At 39.3% G+C, this 10,648-nt stretch overlaps 1 protein-coding gene across 2 annotated transcripts in view; it reads left to right on the forward strand.

The window, feature by feature from the left end:
* Mnn1 (menin 1) overlaps nucleotides 1–10,648 on the forward strand; it is a 95,558-nt gene that overhangs the window by 66,745 nt on the left and 18,165 nt on the right. For both annotated transcript variants that reach the window (XM_068371130.1, XM_068371131.1), the window contains exons 6-9: nucleotides 1,472–1,679; nucleotides 1,814–2,115; nucleotides 2,693–2,811; nucleotides 8,906–9,046. In XM_068371130.1, the coding sequence (XP_068227231.1) occupies nucleotides 1,472–1,679; nucleotides 1,814–2,115; nucleotides 2,693–2,811; nucleotides 8,906–9,046 (770 nt within the window). The remainder of the gene's footprint in view (nucleotides 1–1,471; nucleotides 1,680–1,813; nucleotides 2,116–2,692; nucleotides 2,812–8,905; nucleotides 9,047–10,648) is intronic.

Genomic DNA, 10,648 nt, shown 5'->3' on the forward strand with positions numbered 1-10,648 from the left:
CATACTATCTGGAGGCAACTGAAGTCTTGAAAATTGGCATGCACTCCATGAATATTGCAATACAGTTGACGATAGTTGCAAAGTCTATGACGTACTGGTACCAGATTTTGCAGTGTCTCCAGAAAGGATAAGAATTAAAAGCAATAATAAAGATTCATCATATTTAGAAATAAACTTAACAAATGATACCAAAATCAAAATATACAGAAATATATATAAAGTGACAATACAACTTGTAGACTAAACAAAATGTTGAATAAAAATTAGTTATGATGATAAAATATGTACAGAAATGTATATATAAAGTAATTTTTACAACCCGTAAACTAAACTTGAAATGTCTGATAAAATAAATCAACGGGGTGTAGCCGACACACCATGTAAGCCACTTCAACTGAAGGGAGGACAGTAATGGGGGTTTTGAAAAACAAATGCGTGTGAGAAATACTAGAGAATAGTGGTTTGATTTTGGAGTGTCCTACTGAAGGAACTGTTTCTGTCTACCATGGGACTTCACCCAATTTTTTAAGGTAGCTAACATAAGAATAAGAACCAAAATTAGATTTTTTCCCCTTGTTCCTCCTTGCCTGACAAGGGACTTGGTCAAGTTTGGTTGGTACCGCTGCGGTCACCTTGGAACAGCAGGGCCTATTGGAAGTGTGTCACAATCATTCGTCATCCATTACTATTTCTAGCACATTCTTTTGCCTCTCTCACATCTTCCCCTTCACAACTAGGGCTTTTTTCACTCCATCCATTCACCCAAACCTTGGCCTTCATCATGCACTTCTTCCATCTACTCTTGCATTCATCACCTTCTTCAGTATACGACCATTTTTCATCCTATTTACATGCCTAAACCACTTCAACACCTTATATCCACTCTAGATACCAATTCATTGTATGTATAGGCAAAGGAAAAATGAGCTGTAACCAGACAGAGAGTGATGTAATGTATTACTATCTGGCCAGTCAAAGGACCCAATAAGACTAGCGGTATTATCTCGACGAGTGGCCAGTGCCTTGGCCAACCTACTATCTACTAAATAACTGACTGTCAATTTTGAAAAAAAAGAAATAACCACTTTGATTCTATGGGGACTTCCTACCCAGGTAAGACAAAGAGCTAACTAGTTCAGTTCTAGGGGGATTTCTTACCCACCAGAGAGTGAGTGTCCCTAGTTTAAAGGATGATTTTTTCATATTGTATTTCTGAGTCAAAGGTCAAAAGGAAAGTCTTGGACAGGAAAGTGGGCAGTGCTACAGGTTTGAGCTCACCACCTCTTGCTATCTACCTTGTTAAGAAATTCAATGGTTGTTTCAGCTCCATTGATGATATTTCCTTATTTTAAAGAACTCGGGTTCTTATAGTTAGGAAAAATACAAATAACTTATAAAAAAATGTATACCTATTGAATGATTATATTAAAGTTTTTATTTTAACTTTCTTAATTTATTTTTCCTTTTTTAGACAACTTAGGTGATCTGGAGGAAATGATGCCAACAAAAGGTAGACAGCCAGCCACTAAAATGTACGAGGAAGCCATTACTAGTGCCGTTCGATATTATGAGAACCAACACGTGTATCCATATACTTATTTGGGTGGATATTGCTACAGAAATAAATTGTACAAACAAGCTTTGAAGTATTGGGCCAAAGCAGCTTCTGTTATTAAAAAGTAAATACACTTATAAACTTATGTTTAGTGAAAATAACAGCTTTTTGACATACTGTATTTCATATTTGCACATTTATTACCATACTCAAGTTACTAACTTACACCTAATTCGCTTATAATTTAATAAATTCCAGTTACAATTACTCTCGTGATGATGAAGAAATATACAAGGAGTTCCTGGAGATTGCTAATGAATTAATACCACACATCATGCGCGTAGTCAGCTCTGGTATCTCGGCAAGATCCATTTTGAAAGACCCGGAATGCTTTGCATACCTTATAGAGTTCTATGATGGCATCTGCGAGTGGGAAGAAGGATCTGCCACGCCTGTTCTTCACATTGGCTGGGCTAAGGCTCTTTTCAATACCATTTCGAAGTTTGACGCACACGTCAGATCTCACGTAAAGATGATCTGCATAGATCCAGACTCTGCAGGTAATAATGAACTGGTCTGGCATGTAGGCAATGCACTGCAGTCTTGTAATCCTGTAACTAGATAAGAAAATTATGTTTTCAAGTAAGCAATGTTTTAGGTAAACAACTATTGCATGTGGTAAATATCAGTGTAATCCTTCAATCCTTCATGGATTGTTAGTTTGTTTTTAATATAACACAACTAATGTGAGGAAATTCTATTTTTTTTTTCTTAAAGTACAGTGTCCTTTGCTATTCAGTACTGTACTGTAAATTGTTTTGAAGCCCAGTGCTTACTCATTTAGTGACAATTGACAGCAAACCTCATTCAGATATACATTTTTAAGTACTTAATTGTTGTATTAATATTGATTATAATGCAATTTAATGTTTTGCATTTACACCACTATACAGCAAACTGTGATGTACAGAGCAGGCCTGTTATACTTTATTAGCCTTGTTTGGAAATATGGAAGAAAAGGTTCTGGTGAAATAATTAGATTATAAATTTCATTATTATGACACATGCTAAATTTGAGTACTGTATCCTGTTCTACCTGCCAGTTCTGAACTGTAATACTAGGTATTGATCTTTCAGATAATGGCGACCTTCAGGATTCCGTTGTAGAAAAAGCAAAAGCAGCAGCAGCAGAAGCGAGAACATCCCAGGACCAGAATGGAAATATGGCAACGGATTGTATTAATTTAACAGAGGAGGTAATATCATCTAAACCCTGTAATTTATTAGTGTCGTAAATTTGCCTTTTTTCTAACCTTTTTTGATGATTCAACTCACGAGTATTACATTTGAGTCCCTACCACGGGTAAGAAATTTAACGATTGATAGATAACCGTAAACACTAAGAAAGTAATTTTTTTGCTTACAGTACTTGAAAATATGCCTTCAAGTACTTTAATTGTACAGTATTCCCTTGCCATATCGTGGTTCACCTATCGCTCCTTTGGTATATCTTGGATTTGTAAATATATGTAAAGCTGTACCCCCCGGACTCCACTTAATGTTGCAGGTTTCTGAGGGCGGATAAGTGTTATATTTTTCATTTGTTCTTAGGCGGATAGAAGCTTTCGCCATTTAGTTGGCTTAGTTCTGGTTTCACTTGTTACGACCAGTTGAAAAATTATTAAGGGTCTGGCAACCTGTTATGGTTGCACCACCGACCCTTTATGTGGGCTTGAGCGCTGGCACTTGTGGCAGGTGTCTCACTCTCTGTTTCTGGTCGCCATAGTGAATAGATGTCTTTTACTGAACTTGGCATTCTTCAGGGCTTTGAGTTTTTTGCTTTTTCTCTTCCTAGTATAAGTGTGAAGCTGGTGACAATGCATACGTGCCCTAGTGTAAGTTGCCCTTGCAATCCTTCGTGAACTGTATAGACGCTGATCCTCATCCTCTTTATTCCTTTGTGCAGATGACATAGGTGTTCCATGGATTCCCCTTGTGAAGCGTGCAGGGAGTGTTCATCCCTCTAATGAGAGAAGTTAAGTGGTCATAGGAATAAGAAGGCTAAGTTGATCGTTCTCCTTGGGTACCTTCAACTCTTAAGGTGAATAAGAAGCTTAAGCCTTTCCTTTCAATGCCTGATTCTTCCTTCGCTGAGCCTTTATTGTCGGAGTTTCCTCAAGACCATAATGAAGGATGACAACCAAGTGTTTGATTTTGTGGACGTGGTAATTTCTCCCGCCCTCAGTCATGTGACCAAGATCGATAACTTAGCATCAATCTGTATTCCATTCAATGATAGTGCTCAAGTGAATGCACACCATTCATCATCTAATTTTGCTAATCTTGACTTCATCATCTCCCCCTACGAGTGTGTTCAGCTTGGACGAGTGTCTTTTTATATCTGATAGCATTCAAGGAGATTTTTCGCGTATATTCTGGAAGTTTCTCCTGCGTGTATGATACGTAAATCTCCCCAATCGTTCACCTTATATGCCCACATCTCCTTTTGCCAGAACATGTTATTTCTTTTCAAAGCACAAGGTGACTTCGGACCTCTCTGCTACCCCTCTGTGTCCAACAGGTCCACCTCCCTCTAATAGGGAAATGATATTATAGAGTGATCAATTTAGGTGTTGCAAAATGCAATCGCTACTTCTAGTTCGACTGTGCATCTGCAGTCCTGCAAACCTTCCCTGAGTCCGGTCTTTCTCAAAGAAGCGTTCACTATTCTATACTCGCCTTGATTGTGCAGCGGGCCCACTCACACGCATGGCTGTTGAACGTGCCACTACTGTTGTTGTTGCCCCCCCCCCCCCCATTTGCAAATCAATCTCAGATTCTTAGAAATTGTAGAGCAATGAGATCAACTAGTTTACTTTTTCCTGTACTCTCCCATCAACCAAAGTTTTATGATCCAGAAAGAGCTCATCCAAAACTACTATCTCTTAGCTCTTGGTGTTTCTGGTGAATGTATTAGTCAGTAGTCAGTCTCTTTTTTAGCACCTGAGCTGATAAACATGGAGATGGCAGCAATGTCAGGTCTCCAGGCCTCCTTGCCTGACCAATGGTTCGGCAGTGTCGTTCTATACTGTATTAGAAAACTTGTCCGATACTGACATCCGTATACAATACAAAGAGATTGTGTGTTCTGGGGTGAAGGCTCTGGAATTCCTTTTCCACCAGTGTACTTCTATCTGGGGAAATTGCATCCCCAAGAGGAGAGATGCAGTGACCTCACAGTTTGCATGACATATGGCTACTAGGGACAATAGCCTTCCGTAAAATGGGTATTATCCACCATCCAACCTTGTTCCCACCTGAGGAAATCACCAGAACTATGAAATGGGAGATGGTAAGCCACGGTTTTTTCTTTAGGAGAGCAACTACAACACATTTCTCTGCTAAACCTCAAGCTCCTCTCCCTAAACAGTCACTAATGCATCAATTGTTGTCCAAACCTGACAATTCACTGCACAAGCATGTAGAACCCTCATCCTCCTTTCACCCTAGAGGATTCTCGTATTGAAATAGCCGAGGACGTCGGGGTGCCCTTGAGAAACCGCATTTCCCCCTACTTAGCACCTGTGGGGGGCGATGCCTGCAAAGTCATTGAACAAGGGGACAGTTTTATGGGGCAGAGCCCTGGAGGGTGGAAATGCTTCATTGAGGGTATCTTGTCCCACTCATGGGCTGTCACCCTCCTCTGACTCTGACTCCAATGATCCCATCAGTTTATAAAATAGTATCAGAGAAAGATCTACTCTTGAAAAAAGACATTTTCAAAATGTTGGAGAAACATGCCATCGAAGAAGTCCTCAACAGGTCTCCTGGTTTCTTTAGTAATGTCTAAGGTAGAGATTGACAGGAGGCTGGAAACTTGTCATAGACCTTTTCCCTTTGAACCAGTTCGATAGAAACCTCCAGCACAGTGATCAATGCCCTTCTACCAACATCTTCCTGTTGTCTATCAATCTCCAGGACACTTCCAGGTTCCAGTCTATCCGAGGTCAAGGAAGTACCTACGTTTCACCTTCCAAGGAAGGATATTCCTGTTTGTGATTGTGTTTGGCACGTCCATAGCCCCACAAGCATTCACTTGTCTCTTCACTCTGATCTCATGGGCCGACTCAATGAGAATCAGACTCTTGCATTATTTGGATGACTATTTCTTACTGGCCAGTTAAGAGCCCTTTTTCATCGCCATAGGAACCCTGTAAGATGCGTACATTTAGTAATCGTTAGTCAGTCCATTTTTAATACCTCCATTCTCCCGTTGTAGTTCGATGTACCAGTTCGTGTCTCTGGGCTTTGAATTAGGTACTGCTCTTCAGGTGTTCATTCAGATGCCTTTCTTTCACTTGATAATGCTGTACAGAAATCCCTTGATTGTGGTTTGGAAGTTTGCGTTTTAGTGGTCTCTGACCGTGTAAATCATGATGCCCATCGTTTCAAATTTAAACAGATGAGAGTACTGGTGAGTATTTTCTTAGGTTCATTATTGAATTTTTTAATATATTTTAAAGGATACTTGTTGTTGGGTCCTATAGTGACATATGAATATAATATCTTGTGGTCCTCAGGACAGTGCATTTTATACTACCCGGTATATATGCATGATATGTGGTTTTGGCTAGGAAACAAGCTTGTTGCATATGCTGATGATACTACTCTGCATCAGTTCTGAATATGACCTGTAGATACTGAATCCCTTGATATAGATCTAGCAAAAATCAGTGCATAGTGCAAATAATATGGCATGAAGTTAAACTTAACAAAACTCAAAATACTGTATGATTGTAAGTAGATAGATGACAGTGGCTCCTCAAAATCCAGATATTTCCATTGACAATGTCTCTTTAACTATAGATGTGATTCTTGTTTGCAGATTTATTTTTGAGAAACAAACTCTTATCTGTTTCCTCTTCAATTGCAAAAAAATTACCTTGAGAGAACCTTTTAAGATTTTTATGGGGCTGAGAGAGGGATGTGTGATGTTGCCATGGTTGTTTAACTTGTATGTTTATGGAGTGGTGAGAGAGGTGAATGCTCGAGTGCTTGGATGAGGATTGAAACTGGTAGATGAGAATGACCATGAATGGGAGGTAAATCAGTTGTTGTTTGCGGATGATACTGTACTGGTTGCAGACGCGGAAGAGAAGCTTGGCCGATTAGTGACATAATTTGGAAGGGTGTGTAAGAGAAGGAAGTTGAGAGTTAATGTGGGTAAGAGTAAGGTTATGAGATGTACGAGAAGGGAAGGTGATGCGAGGTTGAATGTCATGTAGAATGGAGAGTTACTTGAGAAGGTGGATCAGTTTAAGTACTTGGGGTCTGTTGTTGCAGCAAATGGTGGAGTGGAAGCAGATGTACGACAGAGTGAATGAAGGATGCAGTGTTTGGGGCAGTTAAGGGAGTAGTAAGAAATAGAGGGTTGGGCATGAATGTAAAGAGTTCTGTATGAGAAAGTGATTTTACCAACTGTGATGTATGGATCAGAGTTGTGGGGAATGAAAGTGACGGGGAGACATAAATTGAATGTGTTTGAGATGAAGTGTCTAAGGAGTATGGATTGTGTATCTCGAGTAGATAGGGTTAGAAACGAAGTAGTGAGGGTGAGAACGGGTGTAAGAAATGAGTTAGCAGCTAGAGTGGATATGAATGTGTTGAAGTGGTTTGGCCATGTTGAGAGAATGGGAAATGGCTGTCTGCTAAAGAAGGTGATGAATGCAAGAGATGATGGGAGAAGTACAAGAGGAAGGCCAAGGTTTGGGTGGATGGATGGAGTGAAGGAAGTTCTGGGTGATAGGAGGATAGATATGAGAGAGGCAAGAGAGCTGCTAGATATAGTAATGAATGGCGAGCGATTGTGATGCAGTTCCGGTAGGCCCTGCTGCTTCCTCCGGTGCCTTGGATGACCGCAGAGGTAGTTGCAGTAGGGGAATAAGCGTTATGAAGCTTCATCTGTGGTGGATAACGGGGGAGGGTGGGCTGTGGCACCCTAGCAGTACCAGCCGAACTCGGTTGAGTCCCTTGTCAGGCTGGGAGGAACAGAGAGAGGAGAGGTCCCCCCTCCCCCTTTCTTTTTTTTTTTTTTCTTTTTTTTGTCAGCTACCCCTACAAGGGGGGAAGTGCCTTGGTATATGTATGTATGTATTAAAAGTCTATCGTGAGGACTTGAATTCCTTCATTCTACTTTTTTCCAGTTATTTTTTTCCTGTGGTTTTCAGCTACTGACTCTCATCTTAATTTGTTGTGCAGAAACTTGTGGACTTAAATTTCTTATTCCTGATGTGGAAATTAATCTTTGGTACCATCTTTCACTTAGTTCTTTGTGCATGTTGCTAAATATTTTTCATAATTCTGACCATCCTATGCATTTAGATCTTCTCAGATGGTTCCATCTTGTGTTGTACTAGGTTTGCAGTCAATTCTAACAGTCTTGGCTTCTCCCTCATAAGGCTCAATATTACACAATATTCTAGAAGTTTTACTGTGGCTGAGACTAGATTTGGGAATGATCTTCATAAGCTGCCAGTTAAATAGATGGAACTTCAGGAGTTCAAACTTGTTGCCTTATATTGAACATGTTAACAGTCTCTTGTCATACTTTATGTAGGACAGATCTATTGTAACATTGGTACTGATCTTAGAATATTTCATTATTTTTTATTCATTACTAACGATATTGTATATATGTACTGTTGTTTATTTATTTAAAAATTTTCCTTGCATCTCGGGGCTACTCTCCCTGTTAGAGCCGTAGTGCTTGTAGCATCCTGCTTTTCTTACTTGAGTTGTAGCTCAGCTATTACAATAGTAATAATGATAATAAATAAAAAAGCATTGGATTTGAATTGAAATACTGTAGCTTCTTTTCAGTGCACATCTTTCTTGCTATATGCTATTTTTTATATATAGATTTGGTTCCCGTAGTTGTCATAAAATAGTTTCTGAAGTGTTAAATTAACAATTGTGAAAATATTTTGTATTACTATATATCCTTGTTTTGTAAAAAAAATTTTATAGTATGTTACTCTTCTTGAAATATTTTATTTTTCCTTAAGTTTACTTTCCTCACTGGGCTATTTTCCCTGTTGGAGCCCCTAGGCTTATAGCATCCTGTTTTTCCAACTAGGGTTATAGCCTCGCAAGTAATAGTGATAATAATTATGATAATAATAGTAATTTGGTAAGTTTTATGTCTACAGTACTTAAGATTAAATTATTTAAGAATAGAAATATCCCATTGGTCATTAAGGATTCCTTTGCAAAACTAAGATTTTAAGATTAAGGAAATTCAGTTGTGCCTCTACATTGTAAAAAGAAGGCATATTTTACTTTGTTCCACAGGATATTGACCCAAGTGAAGTTATGCATCGATGGCCACTAGTAAAGCTTGCATCGGCAAAAATGCGAGGCTTGAGGGACTTACTGCTTGCAGATAAACTAAATTCACAAGCTATATCTCTTCAGCTAACGGCACAGTCACAGGTATTTTACTATTATATTTTTTTCCATTTTATATTTTGTCTTGTGTTAGTTTTATAGATGCTTCCACTACTGGTTCTTCATGATATCCACTAAGAAGGCTGCTTGATTAACTTGTAAGCTTCAAGTAAATAAACTTTTGATTAATTTTTGTTCATACACAAATACAAACCATCATCCTTTACATAGGTAAATGATAACAGCAAAGCCGGAGTATAGTAATTAAAAACTATAACGAGTGACAGTAACTGGCCGGTAGTTACCTGTCGGTAGTGGGAAGGCACCTTTGGATCACAGAAAACCACTTAGATGTTAGCCATCTGTGAGGACGGACATTCTCTATGCCTGGGATATTGGCTGCAGCTTTTTCTTTTTCCACCATTTTTGTAACTTCAAGTGTGACATTTTAAGTATTTATTGAGGATGCATAATTCTCGGGTTCTCCTTGAGACCTGTGGTACCGTTTTTGAGTGGAAGAGAGAGTCTGCCTGGTCTGCAGAGGACACTCCTGCAGCCAGGCCTCCCTGTGCAATGTGGCAGGACTAATCACCCTCCCAGCGGGAGAAATAAAACAGAAGGAAAAATTCCAAGAAGGACTATTCACCTTTGGGGTCATCCTTGAAGTTGAAGAAGGCCTGACTTCCTTCTTTCACCCTCGGTACTCTGCCCTCTGACTCTTCTCCTTTGGGTTCCTCCAGGGGCCAATTGATATGGCTCTCCTTAGACGTTAACGGGCAAGTGTCTAATAAACCGAGCTTCTGGAGAAGTATTATGTGTTATTGAAATTTTAGTTTTTCTCATTTAGTAGTCAGCCTTGAACCTGACAGTCCACTTTGTTTTTACTCCTCCTGTTAGCCCACTATGGTTTGACATCCTCCTGTCTTCATCTTTCTTGCCTGCCCTACTTGATCCATCACACACTAGCATTCAACTCTCTAACTATTTGCCTGCAGCCTTCTTCACCATATTCTTGTCTTGTCGATCATCCTCATCCTGCCACTTGAAACATAATTCAGTTCTTGTTACATACATGTCCTAGTAAGTGCAGTATCCCACCAAACACCTTCAAATAACCTCATCTCACCTGCCTCTTCTTCATCCCTGGCAAACATACACCTTGTCAAGTTACATCTTCACAACTGCCCTTTAGGTAACTTAACTATCTCCTGCCCAACTCTTCCTTTCAGTCAGGAAGAACCCAGAGGGTATGGAGAATAGTAAACTAGAAAAAAGATAACAGTTGGGGATCCACCTGACCTATCTCTTGCAGTTGCTCACGTATTGCTATTTTGTGAATGGTTTGCAAACATGTTGAAAGAGTTATTTAGATCCAAACAAGTTGATAATTTTTTAGTAGAAATATATTGAAATTGCTTTGAACTACTGTAAGTTTAGAAATATCACTTGCAATGATGGGTTTGTGGTCATTAACATTGAGCATTCCTGTCTTTGCAATACAAGGGTTTTATTTGAATGCCTTGTCGCGTAACTCAGGTCTAACATGCGGGACAAGGTATTGCTTTCATGGTTGTAAAAGTGTTTGTCTATAAGCTTCGATACTTGTTGCATGGGAAAATGTCTAGTTTTACATTAAGTTGTGTGAAC

The sequence above is a fragment of the Palaemon carinicauda genome, chromosome 3 (genome assembly GCF_036898095.1).
Source record: "Palaemon carinicauda isolate YSFRI2023 chromosome 3, ASM3689809v2, whole genome shotgun sequence".
Taxonomy (NCBI): domain Eukaryota; kingdom Metazoa; phylum Arthropoda; class Malacostraca; order Decapoda; family Palaemonidae; genus Palaemon; species Palaemon carinicauda.